Consider the following 18762-nt stretch of genomic DNA (forward strand, 5'->3'; position numbering starts at 1 on the left):
AGAAGCAGAGAAAGGTGACGTGACGTCCCGGGGAGTCCCGTCCATGGTCCCGGTCTCTCGTACGCTCCTGTCTTGCACCTTTGTCCTGCACACAGTGACCCAGAACCTCAGATGTCTTCCATAGATTTCTCTTCTGTTCAAGTCAATGTTCTGTCATTTGTGACCAAGAGAGTCCTGACTAACAGACATGGGCCTTCTAGTGGCCTGTCTGCATCAGGGAGTCCGGGGGGCTTGCCTCCCTGTGCTGGGCTCAGTGACATGAGGAGGACTCACAGCAGCCCCTCTACCCTCGCCATCCCATCCAGGCTCCTGCTCCTCCCCACACACATCTGCTCCTCCACGGCTCCACAGCTCAGGCCAGCATCTGAAGCAGGGTCTTTCATTCTACTTTCAGTGCATGTGTTTTAGTTTGCCTATTTTGGGCCAGTGAAAACATATCTGTCTACACTTATATGTGTCCATCTCCTGCAAAGCAGTCGTAGGTAATGTGTGCGTGCTCAGTCGAGTCTGACTCTTTGTGACCCCATGGACTGTAGCCCACCAGGCTCCTCTGTCCATGCGATTTCCCAGGCAAGAATACTGGAGTGGGTTGCCACTTTCTCCTCTAGGGGATCTTCCTGACCCAGGGGTTGAACCCGCGTCTCCTGCGCTGGCAGGTGATTCTTTACCACTGAGCCACCCGGAAGTCCTGTAAAGCAGCCGTAGTGAGATGTGGCGTCCAGCTGGTGGGATGTCATGTTCAGTGTATAATTTAGCTTCTCTGAGTGCTCAGATTTTGGCAGTAAAATACTCGAGGGGGAAGCCACTTGCTTTTCTGTCAGTGTCTGTCACCTCTTTCTCTTCTGTGCTCTGGGTTTTGTCTTCTTCCTCTGCCCACAGAGGCAGAGAGGAGAGGAGGGTCAGAGAGCACTGGGGTGCAGCTCTCAGCTATTCCTTCCCCCAACACCATCACCCTCTTTCACAGGTTCAGGCCTGGCGACCCCAAGGACCAGGACAAGAGCCGAGAGCCTCCAGAGGAGTGTCTGTGTCTCCCCCGACGTCCTCCCACTGGAACCAGTTTCCAAAACACACATCCATCAAAGGCAGAAATGGCTACCATTTTACTGGTTCATCATCAGTAGGAAACACACCTGAGCTTCACCTGTGATTAAACACTGCTTGAAAATATTTTAATATATTCCAGAAGTTCTCAGGGTCGGTTACGGGGGAAATGTATGTATTCATTTAAAATCCACATTGAAGATGTCTCCCAATAGGTCAAAGACAATAAAAATTAAAACGATGGAAATAATGGTCAGGGCCAGGATAACAGAATAATGATAAACAAAATTATGTGCAGGACACTATCCACACTTACGTCTCAGGGCAGATACAGTCCTCACCCCATCTCGGAGCACCTACGCAGCCTGCCTGAGGTTCCACAGCCAGGAGCGGGCAGAGCTGGGGTCCTGATGCGGCCTGTCTGACCCCCTCCTCAGCGAGCTGTTCCTACACCCACCGCCCCTGCCGGGCATTCAGCCCACACTGAGCACTGCCAGGGAGCAACAGGACAGCAAGGGGGAGCCCAGAAGCTGTGTGCACGCAGCCCGGGGAGCCAGGCTTGGCGGGGTGGGAGGACACTTTACTCCCCTCTGAATGGGTGGGGAGAGCCTGGAGGATTTTAAGCAGAGGAGCGACTTGTGTTGACAGGACCACCTGGCTTCTGTTGAGAATGGAACATAGGCTGCAAAGTCAAGAGCAGGCAGGTGGACCATGGAATGTGAGAAAAGGAGGGTCTGGGGATGATGTCAGGGCTCTGCCTGAGCGACGACAGGAGGAAGCTGCTATTTACTGGAACAGGGAGAGTACAGAGGAGCAGGTTTGCAGGCGGGAGAGACAGAGGGGAAGGAGACCAGTCAATGTGGAGTATGTCACCCTCAAGGGGCCTCCAGACGCCCAGGAGGTGGGTCACAAAGGCAGCCGGAGGAGCGCTGGCTGGAGACACAGATCCATGTGTCACCCCCATACGGTGTCAGAATTCATGAGTGAACGCTGTCTCCTACAAGAACTGTCCTTACCAGGAACAGTGCCATTCCTCAGGGAGTGTGTCAGAATTCTGTGGGTGCAGCTTTAGCTGCCACTGTGATTGGAGGCGGTACTGGTGTCTACCGGGTGGGAAGATGGAGACCCCAGATGTCCTTCCGAGAGCCTGGCACAAGGAACTGTCTGCATCCACACGCTTCACAGATCCCTCAGACACTTGTAGAGCTGGAGCGTCTTTGACTGTTATCCAAGTGGAGAGCACCCCTTTGTTTTACATATAAAGACAATGTGCTTCTTGTAAGACTTTAAGATACACTCGACTTTCTAAGAAGAACAAGGGAAGACTGCACTTGGGTTCACAATTTCACCAAGAGTGCTCAGCATTCAAACCATTACCCCAGCCTTCCCGGTGCCCAAGTCATCAACACGATAACCTTGAATCTGTCTGCTCGGAGTGGCCACATCCATGGGGCCCCAAGAAGCCTCACAGGTCCTTCAGTGAAGCCACACACAGGCAGTTGCAGGTGGAAACGTGATGATTTAATTATAAATGATGTTCCTTCTATAGTTAGGATGCCACACTGATTTCTCCAGAGTGTGTGTATGTGTAGGCCAGTGACAAGGTCTCTGAGTTTCATCTCAGGGTGTAAGGAGGTGCCCCAGTCCACTTATGTTAGGAACCCCAGAGGGTGAGGAGGAGCCAGCAAGGGAGACCCCCAGGGGCTGCCCTGGTTGGGGGAGGGGAACCCTGAGAGGAGAAGCCCAGATGCAGGCCAGTGGGGCAGTGACACCCGGATTATGAGGACCCTGGTGACCCTGAGCCCGTCCAGTGGACGCCGGGGTCAGATGCTGGCTGGAGAGTCCACATGGTCCATGCAGGGGGTCCCTGTCTCTGCTCAACTACAGATTTCCTCTTGAGCCCAGGGCACCTCAACTGCACCCTCTTTGCTCTGTGCCTTCAGGTCAAGCTATGCTGGGGCCCTCCTAGGGCCTGCTCACTGTCTCGGGGCACCCAGCAGCCCTGCCCGGTGTCCCATCCATACCTTGCTGAGTCGGGACTCAAAAGCCAGCGAGGTGGAAGACTTGGAGCTCTTCATGCCGGGAGAGGGGACGGGGAGGGGCCGGGGGCGGTCCACCCCATGGCTCCCTGCCCTGGTCACTGGACTCCAGGGCTTGGCTGCGCTCCTCATGTTTGTCCCAGGGAGTCCTTCTGTACAAAGAGTAGAAAAGAAAACCCATGTGTCCACACTTGACAGAGCTTCACCCCCATGCACCATGGGCATCACCACTGTCATGGAGAACAAGCCTCCAGATGAGGATGCACAGAGAGCACCTTCCTCCTGAGATGGTACCTTCCCACCAGGTTCCTTTCTACAGCTTCACAACAGCTCTCACTGAACTACTGAAAACACGTGCACCATTACCCATGTTCTGACATGGGTTGTGGTGGTTTAGTCACTAAGTCATGTCTGACTCTTGCAACCCCGTGGGCTGACCACTAGGCTCTTCTGTCCATGGGATTCTCCAAGCAAGAATACTGGAGTGGCTTGCCATTTCCTTCTCCAGGGGATATTCCCAACCCAGGGATCGAACCCAGGTCTCCTGCACTGCAGGCAGATTCATTACTGACTGAGCTACAAGGGAAACGTTATGACATTACTCTTCAGCAATGTGGAAATACATGTATCTCCCCACATAAAACAGGTCAGCTGGAGTTGAGACATACTGTGTCTGTAAGCCTTGCCATTTTAGGGTTGACAGTCGAGCAACTTCCATAATTTCCAAATAGATATAAATGAATTACTTGAAAATTCAATTTCACAGAAGCACAGCTTTTTTTTTATTCTTTTGGACAAAAATGGTATCAATTAAAAATTAATTGGGAAGATTTTGATCAGGCAGACCTGCCATTATAGGGTAGAGTTACTCAATTAAAATATTCTAGGAAAGACAGCTTGTGCAAAGGAGCAGGATGTGGTTAAAAACCTGGGGGAAACCCACGTCCAAAGGCAAGGAAGGTGGCCTGGGTCCTGCCATCACTGCTGAGGATGTGGGCCGGCTGGCCATGAACCTCTGAGCCCGTTTCCCTCTCAGCAGCACAATGGGACTCCGGCTCTGCCTGTCCTTGTGGATGCTCACGACCAGGGATGTGAGGTCAAGGACAAAAACCGCAGATAAGAAACAAACTGGAAAATGCACTTTAAAAACACCACCACTGGACTTCCCTAGTGGCACAGTTGGTAAAGAATCCACCTGCAATGCAGGAGACCTGGGTTTGATCCCTGAGTCAGGAAGATCTCCTGGAGGAGGAAATGGCAACCCACTCCAGTATTGTTGCCTGGAGAATCCCACAGACAGGGGTCGCAGAGTCGGACACGACTGAGCGACTGAACCACCACCAACCACCAGGTGACAGTGACGCCAGTGGCTGCGCTCCCAGGTATTCAATCATGTCCACCCCTTTTGTGACCCCATGGACTGTTACATGGACTGTAGCCCACCAGACTCCTATGTCCATGGGATTTCCCAGGCAAGAATACTGGAGTGGGTTGCCATGCCCTCCTCCAGGGGATCTTCCCAACTCAAGGACTGAACCCTCATCTCCTGTGGCTCCTGTGTTGGCAGGCAGATTCCTTACCACTGCACCACTCGGGAAGCCCCAGACCCCAGAGCCGGGTCTAATTAACTGCTCGCCTCCTGGATCGTAGCTGGTGCTCAGCAGCCCTGGGCTACCTCTCCCCTCACCGCATCCCAGGACACCCCTCTCTGCCCCCAAGAAAATGAACAGGCTGCCTCCCCCAGCCTGGCGCAGCGGGGATGTCCTCCTGTTCTTGTCTCCTTTCCCGGGGACATCATTTCAACCAATGGTCTCCCAGCTGGGGCCACCCAGCCCCTGCTCCTACTTAAACAGCTTAGCTGGTGGCCACTGTCCAGGACCATACCTGGCACTCATTCTGAGCACTGCTATCCTGGCAGCTGTGCCAATGTGACTACAGGTGAAAATAGTATTTTAACACAGCAATTTGTTTTCTAAAGCATTTCTGAGAAAAATTACTCACGATTTTAGTCATATGACTAATTCAATAGTTTATTAGTCTCAGCTTGATTCCAGGTATCACAATTTTTAAGATTCTGTATTTAAACAACCACTTCTTGTGTATTTCACAGATGTTTAGCACAAGCTATTTTTCTTTCTCGGCCCACAATTTTTAATGCTTGTTTCCACAGCAACAAGGAAGAATTCCTAGGTTAAGACCTATATAGCAACTCATTTTATTAGGACTCTCAATATAAAATGAATGAACATAGCCTGAGTGATTCTTGGAGAGAATTGCTGATGAATTTTACCCATGACTGCAGAACTAACTGGTGACATGTCAGTCTGACTAATGGAGACAACAAATAAAGTATCTGTTTAATCAAGGCACCCTTTCAGGTGATGATTGCAACTACTTAGAGATGACTGTTGCAGGACTTACTTGGTGAAAACATAGGTGATTCTATACTGCATCTGTGCTTTCCAAAATCTACCCATCAACCTAGAAATGAAATGCATCGTACTCATTCCCCAGAAGAAAGATAAGACCTTGAAGAGGAAAAGCAGAAGGAAGGTGGTAGAAAATCTTCTCAGTGTTTCCCTAAGCCCTTGGCATAAAAAAAGAAAGAAAAAGAAAGGAAGGGGGCTTCCCTGGTGGCCTAGTCTGCCAGTGCTGGGGACACAGGTTCAGTCCCTGGCTCAGGAAGATCCCACACACCACAGCGCAACTAAGCCCATGAGCCACGACTACTGAGCTCGCGCTCCACAGCAAAAAAAGCCATAGCAATGAGAAGCCGGTGCACCACAATGAAGGCCCAGAGCAGCCAAAAATACATCTTTAAAAAAAAAAGGAAGGGAGGAAAAAAGGGAGGGGGGAGGGAGAAAGAAGAGAAAGGAAAGGGGGAAAATGCATCTCAGTCAAAATTCCAGATCTAAACTCTTAGTCTCTGGCAACAAACCTGACAACCTTCCAGACAGTCACCTGAAAGACCCGCAGCCACTTCTCGAAGGCTTCGGTTACTTGCTCTGAGGCAAAATTCTCAGGGTTACTTTATTTGTATCATCACATCTTTATTGTCCTAGAACCTTGAGCCCAATCTGATTATTCCCAGATCCAGATATACAGAGGACCTTCCTCCCCTGGGCCCCTCCACACTGCCTGACTCTTCATCCTTGTCTTTCCTTCATTTTCCCAGATGGAGACATCTATCTTGTATTCATGCACCAGCCAGACTCTTCAAATTCCATCTTCTTCCAGAATTCAAAATATACAGAAATGAAATAAGTAACATCTCCCCTTGAACCAGGAAGAGAGTCCTATTGGTAGGGAGAGTGCCGGGGGAGGGGTGCTGGGGTGGGTGCTGTGTTGGGGGGAATACGCCCTGAGGGGTAGTAGGCTCCACCAGAGCAGTGCCACTTCCTGGGACGAGGAGAGGACAAGGGTGCTGGGTGGGGGTGCTTCAGCCTCCAGCCAGGCTGAAGGCCAGCTCGGCGCCCCACTCTCCATGTCTAGGACTTCGTTAAGCATCACCTGCCCTTTCCAGCAGGACCGGGTCTTCCTCGTGTCCCTCAAATCTTCCGAGGCCTCCTCTTTCCTTTGTTCTGCCCACACCCAGCCCTGGGCTTTCCAGGAATGGACCCCGAAAGGAACATCCTTGGAGCCATCCACCCACAGTGCTTGGCCCGCTCTTGGCCCTGCTCACTGTCCACTCCCCAGGATCCTCCTGCTGGAATTGGGCAGGGCACCAGGCCTACTCCCAGCTTCTGCAGACTTTCACCCAATCTACTTCCCACTGCCTCCTCTCTGACCCTCCTCTTGCCCCTCACACGTGGCCTGGCGCTGCTCAGCCCTCTTCACGTGTCATAACCTTATCATAACCCTACAAGGTAGCATCACCCTCAGTCTAAGATGGGGACACTTGGTTCTGTTTAGGAGGTTAAGGAACTTGCCCAAACCACAGAGTTTACAATACAGCCAGGATTCAAATCCAGTTTTAATTGGCTCTTACACACCAGGGATGGGTACGGCCTCCCTGGACAGTGTTCTGAGGAAAGCACACAGGCTTCCGGATCCAGAGCTCCTGGTCGGATTCCACCTCCACTGCTCACCACCCAGGCTCAGGCATGCTTTTCAAAACACTACGATTCCCAACATCTTCACCTGATAAATGGAGTTTTTGGTGCCTGCATCACACAACAGAAGACACTCAGTGAGCACCAGCTGCCTACTCACAAATGCTCATGGTGTTCAGCCAAGAGCTGCTTGGCTTTATCGATTCAGCAACACCCAGCAATGAATCCACGGACTCAATGTCCAGTGGCCGGAACCAGACAGACACTCCAGACGTAAGCAAAGTCTCTCCTTGCTCACAGAGCAGCCTGTGTTCACCTGGAAACCCAACAGAGGGAAAGTGCAGACGAGGGTGAACAACGAGCAGACACGCCAGTCACTAGGACTGGCCCCAGTGGCTGAAAGGCAACACCGTGTGCATGCTGATGAACGACACTTCTCTTAGGTTTATGACTTCATAACAGAAAATAGACAGATGGGTTCTAGCCAAGCACAAGATGATGGGAAAAAAAAAAAAGATTTCTATGAGTAATTCCCTGATTCCTAAAAATTCTTCTAACCAACTGAAGAGGATCAAACTGATCAAGAAATTACAGTTGACTTTTGAACAAAGTGGAGCTTAATTTATCCATCATTTATAGTCGGCCCTCCATGTCTGGGTCCCTCCATGTCTGGGTCCCTCCATGTCTGTGGTCCTTCCACATATGTGGTCCCTCCGAGTCTGTGGTTCCTTGGTATCCACGGATTCAACCAACTATGGACCAAGATGTACTGAAGGATCCACTGTGGGAAAAAACCTACTTGTAGGTAGATCCACGCAGTTCAAACCTGTATTATCTGAGGATCCAAGGTACGCTTAAAACTTAGGAACTCACTCCACAAGGGCAGGGAGAGGGTCTTGCCAGGGCTGTTTTCCTTAAATTGTTCATTTTATATTCTTATCAAGCTTCTTTCCTCTCTAGAATGGTGTAAGACTTCTATTTAAACCATAACTCATAAATTGAGTGGAGTTAAGTAAAAAAGATGGACGAGAAGGAGAGGGAGAGAACAGTTAGGAACACGACACGGTCCATGCAGCGGGAGGGTCAGACAGCATGCAGCTCAGCTGCTTCAGTCTCGGGCCTCAGACTGGTTATCCTTTTAAGGCGAGAAAGGCAGCCAGGAAACCATTCTGGACCATCGCAAATAATAAGGAGTGTCTGGGGGTGGGAGAGGGCATTCAGCTTTGCACTCCAAGTACAATAAGCCCCAGGAAGCCGAGAGCGGAGGCATTCAAGTCTGAGAACAAACAAAATAAGCATGTTCACATAGCTCAACTACCAGGGGACTCGGCAGGAAACAGAAGGCAAGTGAATGGCACGCTGAAAATATCCAGCAAGAGCTTTCTAGAACCCGAGCTGGGCTTGCTCTTGACCTCTGCAGTGGGGTGGGCGGAGGATTCTGCCCCCAGGGGACATCTGACAGTGTATGCAGCTGTTCTGGGCTGTCACAACTTGGCGGGGTGGTGCTGGGGGTGGAGCCAGAGATGCTGCTGGACACCCCAGTACCCGAAGAGCAGCCCCACAATGAAGAATGGTCCTGCCTAAACTGTCGGGACCCCAGGTTGCGAAACTCAGTTCCAGAGGAAGAGCCAGGCTCCTCAACCGGCACCTGGTTCGTTTCCCACCCAACCTGGTAATGTTTACGCTGAAAACCTGGCCCGGGAGCAGCCAAGGGAATCCCGACTCCGGCTGGAGGCCAAAGGAAGCTCTTCAAAGCTTATTATTTCCTGTTGGTCTCGAGATGAAAAGTCATCCCATTTTGTTTAGATTCAATCCTTCCTAGTTTGTAAAGAACAAGATTCTACACAGCATCAGAAGGGAAAAGGCAAATTCATATGGAGGACTTCCCTGGTGGTACAGAGGCAGGATAGGAATCCACCTGCCCATGCAGGGGACACGGGTTCAATCCCTGGTCTGGAAAGATTCCACAGGCCACGGGGCAACTAAGCCTTCGAGCCACAACTTCTGAGCCCAAGTTCTAGAGCCCTTGAGCCACAACTGCTGAAGTCTGTGAGCTTAGTACCTGTGCTCCCCAACAGGAGACACCACCACAAAGAGAAGCCCAAGCACCGCAATCAACAGCAGCCCCCGCTCACCGCAACTAGACAAAGCCTACAGCAATAAAGACCCAGCTCAGCCAAAAATAAATACATACATAAAACTTTAACAAAAATTAATTGATCCCATCAGCAGAAGTCATCGGAAGAAAATGAGAACCAAGAAGGGATGAAACAAAACTAAACAGAAAAGGACAACTGCACAGCACCAGCCCCACCATCTCAAGCTAAAAACACAGTCTGGAAATGGAAAAGGGACTTGCAGAAGCTATGACTGACTGCCACAAGGTGGAGACCATAACGAATAGGGTTTAATCTGGAATTTAAAAAAACAAAAACAAAAAAACAGGAGGCGCTGGCCTTTAAATATGAAATGCAGATCCTGGAGAGAGGCTGTAATCTGGGAGCTATATTGAGATCAAACCCTCAGAAATACTGCCCTGGGCCATCCTTCTGTCCCCAAAGCTGAACCAAGAAGCCAGCGTCCCACAGAGCTGGTGGCCACTAACCAGTGGTTGTTTCCTTACCTAGCATGTGGATTCACATCAAAGAACTATAGGAAAGAGTCAAGGCCATACAAAAGGAGATGGAAATAAGGTACTTCAAGAGCTCTTTCTATAGGCACAGTTTCAAAAGGTCTATTGAAAGAGTAGGAATATAAACTATTGTCTAGTGCCAAGAGCATTCAGAGGGAAGGACAGTCTTTTCAACAAATGGTGCTAAGAAAACTGGGCATCCACACCAAAAGGATGAAGTAGAACCCTTAGCTTACACCACAGGCAAAAGTTAACTCAGAGTGGAAGAAAGACCTAAATGTAAGAGCCAAAACTGTAAAACCCTCAGAAGAAAACACAGGGGAAAAGCTTCACGACATTGGATTTGGCAATGGATTCTTAAATATGACACCAAAAGCACAGGCAACAAGATGTACTGGATGACAACAAAATTAAACACTTGGGACTCCCTGGTGACCAGTGGTTAAGAATTCTCCTGCCAATGCAGGGGACACAGGTTCAATCCCTGGTCCGGGAAGATCCCACATGCCATGGAGCAAATAAGCTCATAAGCCACAACTGCTGAGCCCACGCTCTACAGCCTAGCTCCACAGCATGGAAACCACTGCAATGAGAAGCCCATATACTGCAAGAGAGTAGTCCCCGCTCACTGCAACTAGAGAAAGCCTATGCACAGCAGTGAAGACCCAATGCAGACAAAAAGTCAAGCAAATAGAAAACAATTTTTTAAAAAATTAAACACTTCCATGCATCAGAGAACCCACAATCAGCAGAGTGAAATGGCAACTCACAGAATTGAAGAAAACATTGGCAAGGGTTTGCTGTGGACTGAATTGAGCCCCTCCCCCACCACATTTATATGTTGAAGCCCTAATTCTCAAAGTGATTTCATTTGGAGATAGGGCTTTCAGGGGGTGGATTAAGGTTAATGAAGTGATAAGGGTGGGTCCTAATCCTGTAGAATTGGTGCATTAGGAGAGGCGGGGAGAGAGACCTCTCTGCTGCACACACACTGATGAAAAGCCACGCGAGGGCAGGAGGAGACCCCTCACCAAGAACCCAGTGGCCACACCTCGTCCTTGGACTTCCCAGCCTCCAGAACTGTGGGAATCAATTTCTGTTGTTTAAGGCATTCAGTCTATGGTATTCTGTTATGAGCGCCCAGGCAGACTAAAGCAGAGTTATCATCTGGAATATACGAAGAACTCCTGCAACTCAATGACAAAAACTAACCTGATTTTAAAATGGACAAAGGACATGAATAGATACTTCTCCAAAGGTGATATGCATGTGTGCTCAGTCATATCCGACTTTTTACGACCCCATGGACTCCAACCCGCCAGTTTCCTCTGTCCATGGGATTTCCCAGGCAAGAATACTGGAGTGGGTTGCTGTTTCCTTCTCCAGGGGATCTTCCCGACTGAGGGACTGAACCCCAGTCTCCTGTGTCTCCTGCATTGGGAGACAGATTCTTTACTACTGTGCCACCTGGGAAACCCAAACAAGATATACCCATGGTCAAAAGTACATTAAAAGATGCTCAACATCATGGAGATGCAAATCAGAACCACACTGAGATACCATATCACACTCATTAGGATAGCTACTACCAACCCAAACCAAACCAAGCCCAACCAGAAAATGACAAGTACTGGCAAGGATGTGGACAAATGTGGAACTCTTGTGAACTGTTGCTGGGAATATAAAATGGTGCAACTGCTATGGAAAACAGTATGGTGGTTCCTGAAAAAAATTAAAAACAGATTTTATTATATGATCCAGCAATTCCACTTCTGTGTACATTCCCCCCAAAACTGAAAGCAGGGTCTCAAAGAGATTACTGCACACCCATGTTCACAGCAGCATTATTCACAACAGCCAAAAGGTGGAAGCAAACCAAATGTCCACTGATGGATGAGTAGACACACAAAGTGTGGTTTATACATGCAATGGAATATTACTCAGTCTTCAAAAGGAAGAAAAAGCATGGATGAATATCGAGGAAATTGTGTTAAGTGAAATAAACCGGCAGAAAAAGACAGAAAAACTTGTATGATTACACTTATGTGAGGTACTTAGAGTAGTCAGATTCATAGGAACAGAAAGTAAAACAGTGGTTTCAAGGGGCTGTCGCGGGTCGGGGGGTGAACAGGAGTTATTGTTTGATGGGGACAGAGTTTCTGTTTTGAAGAAGAAACAGTTCTGTGGATAGATGGTGGTGATGGTTACAATACAGCATGAATGTACTTAATGCTACTGAGCTGAACACTTCATAATGGTGAAGACAGTAAACTTTATATTACGTGTATTTCACCACCACAAGTTTTAAAAATGTGATAAAGACAAAACAAAGCAAAAATTATAGTGGAGGAGGGAACTGGATTCATCTCAATTTAGGCAGAAGCATCTTGAATCATGGCTCAGCAATAAAGAATTTGCCTGCAAAGCAGGAGATTCAGGAGACAATGGTTCGATCCCTGGGTTGGGAAGATCCCCTAGAAGAGGGAATGGCAACCCACTCTGGTCTTTTTGCCTGGGAAATCCCATGGGCAGAGGAGCCTGGCAGGCTACAGTCCATGGGGTCCCAAAGAGTCAGACACGACTGAGCACGCAAGCACACGCACACACACACACACATTTTGAGTCATAATCTTTGTTCAGTCACATGCCCCTGCCTTGTCTGGGACATCAGCTGGAAAACAGGAGAGCTCAGAAAGGACCCTTTACGAGGGAGTGGCTTGTCTGAAAAGTAGCATAGGGGAGGTGCAGAAGCCAGGCCAGGACAGGATCACCCCCAGACTGCCAGGTCAGGGATGGAGCAGCCGAGCCCCTGAGGGAGATGGACCAAGAGCAGAAGCTGAGCCCCTGGCAGAGAAGTGCAGCCAACCCAACCACTCAGGAGGATTGGGATGGGGGAGGAGCTGGGGACAGAAGGGCCTCAAGTGCTTTCTCCCAACTCCTGACCTCCACCGGTGCTCGGGGCTCACCGAGAAGTGTATGTGTGGGGGTGGGGGGGGGTGGGTACAGATGCAGCATCTGCAAGAGACTGGTGATGTGGAGGGACAAATGGAGTGAGCTCAGGGGTCTCCCAGTAGAAGCCTCCCCAGCCCAGGAGGGCCTCCTCAGGGCCCCACCCTCATCTGTCCTTTGACTTGCTGGGCAGCTGGCCTGTCGCCTTCCGGGGAGTCGCCAGCCCCAGCACAGACCGGCCTGAGTCAGCAGCTTCTCCTGACTTCCTGTATCTACTGTCAGCTGTGCCTCCTCCCGCGCTCTCCCTCCCCCAGGGCCCAGGGCTGCCCCTCAGATCCTCAGCTGCCTGGGGGTCCAGCTCCTGTGTGGATCCCCATGCTCCCCTCTCCTTCTTGGTGGACTGGGCGCAGCCCTGGCTTTCCCTTCCCCAAACTCCTGCCCGACTCAGCCTCAGCTTTTGGCCAGTGCCGCTGCTCCCACACAAACCCTAGTTCTGCTGATGTGCCAGAGCCTGAGCGCTTCCCGAGATGGACCCGGGCTAGACCTTGTTCCCAATCAAGGGACAGCCCAGCTGGGCTCCACCAGCCAGGCCAGCCACCGGCCAAGGGGCAGTCAGGCCCCACTGATGCACCTGCTGTCCCCACGACCCTCCTCAGACACCTCCCTCTATGAATGTTCCAGTCCCTCCTGTGAGGCTCTGCCAACAAGGCCTTCCAATATTCACCGCCCCACACCAAGTGTCTCTCCCCACACTCCCTTGCCCCAGCCCACTCCCTCCTCCCGCTGCCGATGGTCTCAGCTCTGCTCCTGCCCATCCTGCCCAGGACAGTTAAGGCTACTCAGCTGCCAGAGGGCTTTTTAAAAACACAAAGCATGTAAATGGCTAAGATGGTAACCTTTATGGTACATGTACAATTTAAATTTTAAAAATTATTTTTAAAAATATACAAGTCAGGCCATGTCCCTCCCTGTGGAGAACCTTCCTGTGGCTTCTTCTCACTACACTTAGAGTAAAAATCCAAGACCTTTGTCACAACCCCCAGGTCCGAGGCCTCTGTCCAGAGACCCCATCTGTGCTGTCAGAGGGCCCCGCGTCAGACGTGCCCAGCTGGATCCCCTGGAGGAACGTCACACCTGGAAGGTCCCCCAGCTCTTCACACGGGGTCGGGCGGGGGGCGGTCTTCCTCCAAAAGGCCTTTTCCCTCCAATCTCTGCATGAGCTTCCCACTCATTTCTTCAGAGATTTACCACTAGACGGAGACTCTGGCTGCCACTGGCCATCCTTCGCTGATCATCTGCCTCACCCACCCCACGCAGCTCGCCTCCCAGTTCACTGCGGTGTTCCCGGTGCACAGAGCAGCTGCTCGGCAAACACTGGTGAATGAACACTAGAGCCCTTCTTTCACTGAAGAAACATGTGCAAGTGTCTCCTTGCACTTGCTCTCTTAGCCAGGTGCCTAGATTCACAAAATCAGTGCTGAATTAATCAGAGAATACAAAATGGAGCCAGGCTTCCCAGGTGGCTCAGTGGTAAAGGATCTGCCTGCCAATGCAGGAGACTCGGGTTTGATCCCTGGGTTGGGACGATCCCCTGGAGAAGGAAATACTCCCCACTCCACTACTCTTAGCTGGGAAATCCCATGGACAGAGAAGCCTGGCAGGCTATAGACCATAGAGTCATAAAGAGTCAGACACAACTGAGTGACTAAACAGTAACAACAACAAAATGGAGCCACAAAGCCATGATTGTCCTCCTCCCTAAGACCTATAGATGCCTCTAAACAATTACCAAACGGCTCTCAGGACGAGAACCCCATGGATATTGATGCAGAGCCTTCCAGCACTGGTATATTGAAAACGGAGTTCATGTGGATGTGTCAGCATCAGCCTTATGAGATTAATCTCACTAACTTGTAACATATGGGGAAATAGTTCTTGAAGTCATTCAACAACACATCTCTAAAACCATCTACTGATTCATCTCCATTCCTGACTTTATTCCCAAAGGATGGCTTTAAAAAAATGTGTGCTATAATCCCAGTATCACAGTAATGGTCAACAATATTTTACAATTTTATGCTTTAAGATTTCAGACATCTTAACCAAAACATCACAATATAGGAACTTACGTTCAATGCTTTGTTAAGCGGTAGCCAATGGCAACCACAGGGTTAGGGGCGCAAGAATTTAAAGTATCAAGTCTAAGTACCTTTTGTGCAACCTGTTCTGTTTTCTTTGTTCCTCTGGGGGCCCCCTCTCAGCCAGGTGGGACAAGGGGCAAATCCTGTATGTCAGTGGCACAGCTTCCAAGGAAACCAGCGGCCACTTCTGACTCATTCTGTTCTGTTTCCTCCAGAAACAATGCAAGCACTACAGAGCATGCCACTCCACCCCCAGCCCCCCAGCAAAACCCCATGCCCTCCACCCACTCACTTCAATGCACTTGCCCTACAGAGACGGGGGATGCACAAGTCCCCTCCCCCAGCACTGCTGGGCGAAGATGCAAACAGGGACCCTCCATCCACGAATGCAGAGGTGGGGCCCCTCCCACACCCACTGCCTGCCTGCCTCGCCCCCAGGCTCACTAAACTTCAGCCACAAGGCCTCAGGCCAACAGCAAACAGAAGCCAGGAGGAGGCAGCTGTCTGCAGACACAGGAGAGGCAGCTCCCATGCTCCACACTGCACAGGCTCCCAAGAATCCACGAGGCTCACCTTCCATGGCCCTTCGCTGAGAAGGTGGCTCACCGATCCACGAGCTGTGGTAGGAGATGCTAGCACTCCCCCCACTCTGACTCAGGGTAGGAGCGTGGGCATGGTCCCTATTGCCCCATCACAGGCTCTGCTGCACCATATCACAAGCCAGGCCTCCTCGGCCATGTTCCCGTCCCCTCTGATACATTAATCACAAGTTAAGTTTCTCTTCCCCTAAAAGGACGTGCTCCTCCCCACAGGGTCCTCCTGTCTGCAGATGTCAGAGGCAGGCGCCTTTATGACGCCAGGAGGCAGGGCACTCACCGGGCGGACCCCAAGCTGTCTGGCCAGTTTCTGACTGTGAGTGCATCTGTGTGTATTTCTCTGTGTGCATGTCTGCGTGTCTGTGTTGTGTGTGGTGGTGGGAACAACCAATCTGTTTTAGGATTTTATAAACAGAAGTCTAGTTGATTTACAATGTTGTGTTAGTTTCAGGTGTACAGCAAAGTGATTCAGTTATATACACATATATATATTCTTTATCAGATTCTTTTCCCTTATAGGTTATTACAAGATACTGAATATAGTGTTATACAGTAGGACTTTGTTGTTTCTCTATTTTACACATGCATCCTCAGTCATGTCTGACTTTTTGTGACCTCACGGACTGTAGCCTGCCAGGCTCCTCTGTCCATGGGATTTTTCAGGCAAGAATACTGGAGAGGGTTGCCATTTCCTCCTCCAGGGGATCTCCCTGACCCAGGGATCAAACACAAGTCTCCTGCATCTCCTACATTGCAGGTGGATTCTTTACCGCTGAGCCATCAGGGAAGCCCTATTTTATATATAGTAGTGTGTATATATGTGGAGAAGGCAATGGCAACCCACTCCAGTACTCTTGCCTGGGAAATCCCTTGGATGGAGGAGCCTGGTAGGTTACAGTCCATGGGGTTGTGAAGAGTCGGACACAACTGGGTGACTTCACTTTCACTTTTCACTTTCATGCACTGGAGAAGGAAATGGCAACCCACTCCAGTATTCTTGCCTGGAGAATCCCAGGGACGGGTAGAGCCTGGTGGGCTGCCATCTGTGTGGTCACACAGAGCTGGACACGACTGACGTGACTTAGCAGCAGCAGCAGCAGTGTGTATATGTTAGCCCCAAGCTCCTAAATTAGGAGTTTTGTTGTTGCTGTTGTTCAATTGCTAAGTCATATCCGCTCTGTGACCCCATGGACTGCAGCACGCCAGGCTTCCCTGTCCTTTACCATCTCTCGGAGTTTGCTCAAATTCATGTCCATTGAGTTTGTGAACATAGGAGTTTGGGAACACTCAATTTAAAAACCAAAATAAATCTTGAGCTCAACAAAATAAAGACCTTGTGGAGGGAAGAAACCATGATGGACTCTGGTTCCTTCTTGCTTTTTGCTCAGCAGGCAGACTTCTCCCCCGATGGGCACCTTCAGAAGCCTGCAGTCCCTGATAGACCCACCAAGGACCCCAGCAGTGGCTGTGGGTTTTCTGTAATGATGACAGCATTCTGAAAAGGCAGCCCTGAGTCTGGTTGAAGGGTCAGAGAAGCAGGGTCTCAGCTGGATCATAGCCATGCTGGGCACTGTGGCCCAGGAGTCTGGAGGCTGGCAGGATGGCCCCTGGCAGTCTGTCTGTAGGTCTATCCAAGGCAGTACAGATCCTCCTGGGAGAACTCTGATTCTTTGGGCTGGGGGGAGGCAGGGACTGGACCAAGAAGAAACACTGAAAGGGCCCTTTCATTGCATGCTGTTTTTGGGGCAGATGGAAGCCTTGGGGGACCTGGCGGTGATGGAGGAGGGCCGGCGGCGGGCCAGGCCCCCATCTGCGGGCCCAGGAGCTGGGTCTGAGGACAGTGGGCAATGAGGCCTCCAGTGCATGGACATGACAGCAGCAGCCACCCCAGGGTGGGGGAGGGACAGAGGGACAGAGGAGAGGACCGCACAGCCATCGAGCCTGTCAGCATTTGTGTTGGCTCCTAGACCACTGGAGGAAATGAGGGGGAGAGAGAACTTTCCTGGAACTTCCACAGGTACGGAGTGTGCGGGGCCAGCCGCAGGGCCGCACCAGCACCCTAACCGCCTCAGGGCCTGGCAGACACCCCTTCTGGGTAGCGGGCAGAGCCCAGCCTTCCACCCAGCTGCCAAGTCGGCCATCGCTCTGGATTTTCTTATTGTTACCAGATTAGGTGAAAACACTGAATGTGCTGATTTCTTTTTTGTTTTCACATTCCTGAAATGTTCTTTGCTAACCCACAGGCTTCAGCTCTTTTCCTGGAGCACCAGCTGGCTCATGAAAGCAACTGCTGCACTTGGCAGGGTTAATTTATTCAGTGCCTGGAACAGGCCCCTATCTCTCTCCAGCACACAATGCTCTCGGATTGTGTTTTAAACACACACACAATAGCCGCACACATGAGGGATCACGTCCAGGCTACTCCCAGGATGGTCCTGTCATTGCAGGGCCTTGCTGGGACCTCAGGAGAAGGTCTACAAGGAACAGCAGGACAGTAGCGGGCTTGTGACCGGTCCCCAGGGTGGGACCCAGGCACATTGATGATACAGCACTGTGGCCTCCCCGAGGATGGGTTCTTTGTGACACAGATGTGTCTGACTGGTGTGGTTCAGAGCAAAGCAACAGTCCCCCGCCCTCACCAAGCTGTCTCCACCTAGTTTTTGTTCTGCGGTGAGGCCCGCCCACAGCCCTGCCCACGACTGCCAGGTGCCCTGCACTCAGACCTGAAAGACAGGCAGCTGCTCTGTCACCAGCCTCCAGGCCTCCCCACGGCCACTCTACACCCAGGACAACGGCTTCCCACCCCCATTCCTACTTTCAACCTGACCCCTACAGTCCTGTCCTGTCTTCCCACCGCAAGAAGTGTCCACAGCTCCCTAACCAGGCTGACTCCCTGCTGACTCACTCCCTACCCCAGCTCTTCAACCCAGAGCAACCTAAAGCAAAGGACTGCCTCATTCCTCTGGCTCCACAGCTCTGGCCCCACTGTCCCGTCTGTCATCAATGTTGGCTAAAGACAGATAGAAACTTGAGGAAAACCAACAAACTGCTAGAAGAATGCAGGAGAAAATCTTTGTGACCTTCAGTTAGGCAACGATTTCTCAGCATCAACACCAAAAGTATGATTCGTAAATAAAAATTCTTTAAAGTGATAGATAAACTGGAATTCATCAAAATTTAAAACTTCTGCTCTTCAGAAGACATTGTCAAGGAAGTGCAGAGCCAAGGCACTGGCTGGAAGGGAGGCATCCACAAAACACAAAACTAACCAAGGACCTGATTCCTGAATTTATGAAGAAACTCACAAAACTC

At 50.6% G+C, this 18762-nt stretch overlaps 1 protein-coding gene across 8 annotated transcripts in view; it reads right to left on the reverse strand.

Moving 5' to 3' along the window:
* The window catches only part of SPECC1 (sperm antigen with calponin homology and coiled-coil domains 1), a 206830-nt gene that overhangs the window by 147006 nt on the left and 41062 nt on the right, over positions 1-18762 (reverse strand). For 3 of the 8 annotated variants that reach the window (XM_061389767.1, XM_061389766.1, XM_061389772.1), the window contains exons 1-2: positions 15428-15583; positions 3066-3232 (exon numbers count right to left, since the gene is read on the reverse strand). In XM_061389767.1, the coding sequence (XP_061245751.1) occupies positions 3066-3232; positions 15428-15434 (174 nt within the window). In that variant the 5' untranslated portion in view covers positions 15435-15583. Of the gene's footprint in view, positions 1-3065; positions 3233-15427; positions 15611-18762 lie in introns of those variants that run through there. The other 5 variants (XM_061389762.1, XM_061389763.1, XM_061389764.1 and 2 more) reach the window with 3 other exon arrangements.

This window comes from Bos javanicus, chromosome 19 (assembly GCF_032452875.1).
Source record: "Bos javanicus breed banteng chromosome 19, ARS-OSU_banteng_1.0, whole genome shotgun sequence".
Classification (NCBI taxonomy): Eukaryota; Metazoa; Chordata; class Mammalia; order Artiodactyla; family Bovidae; genus Bos; species Bos javanicus.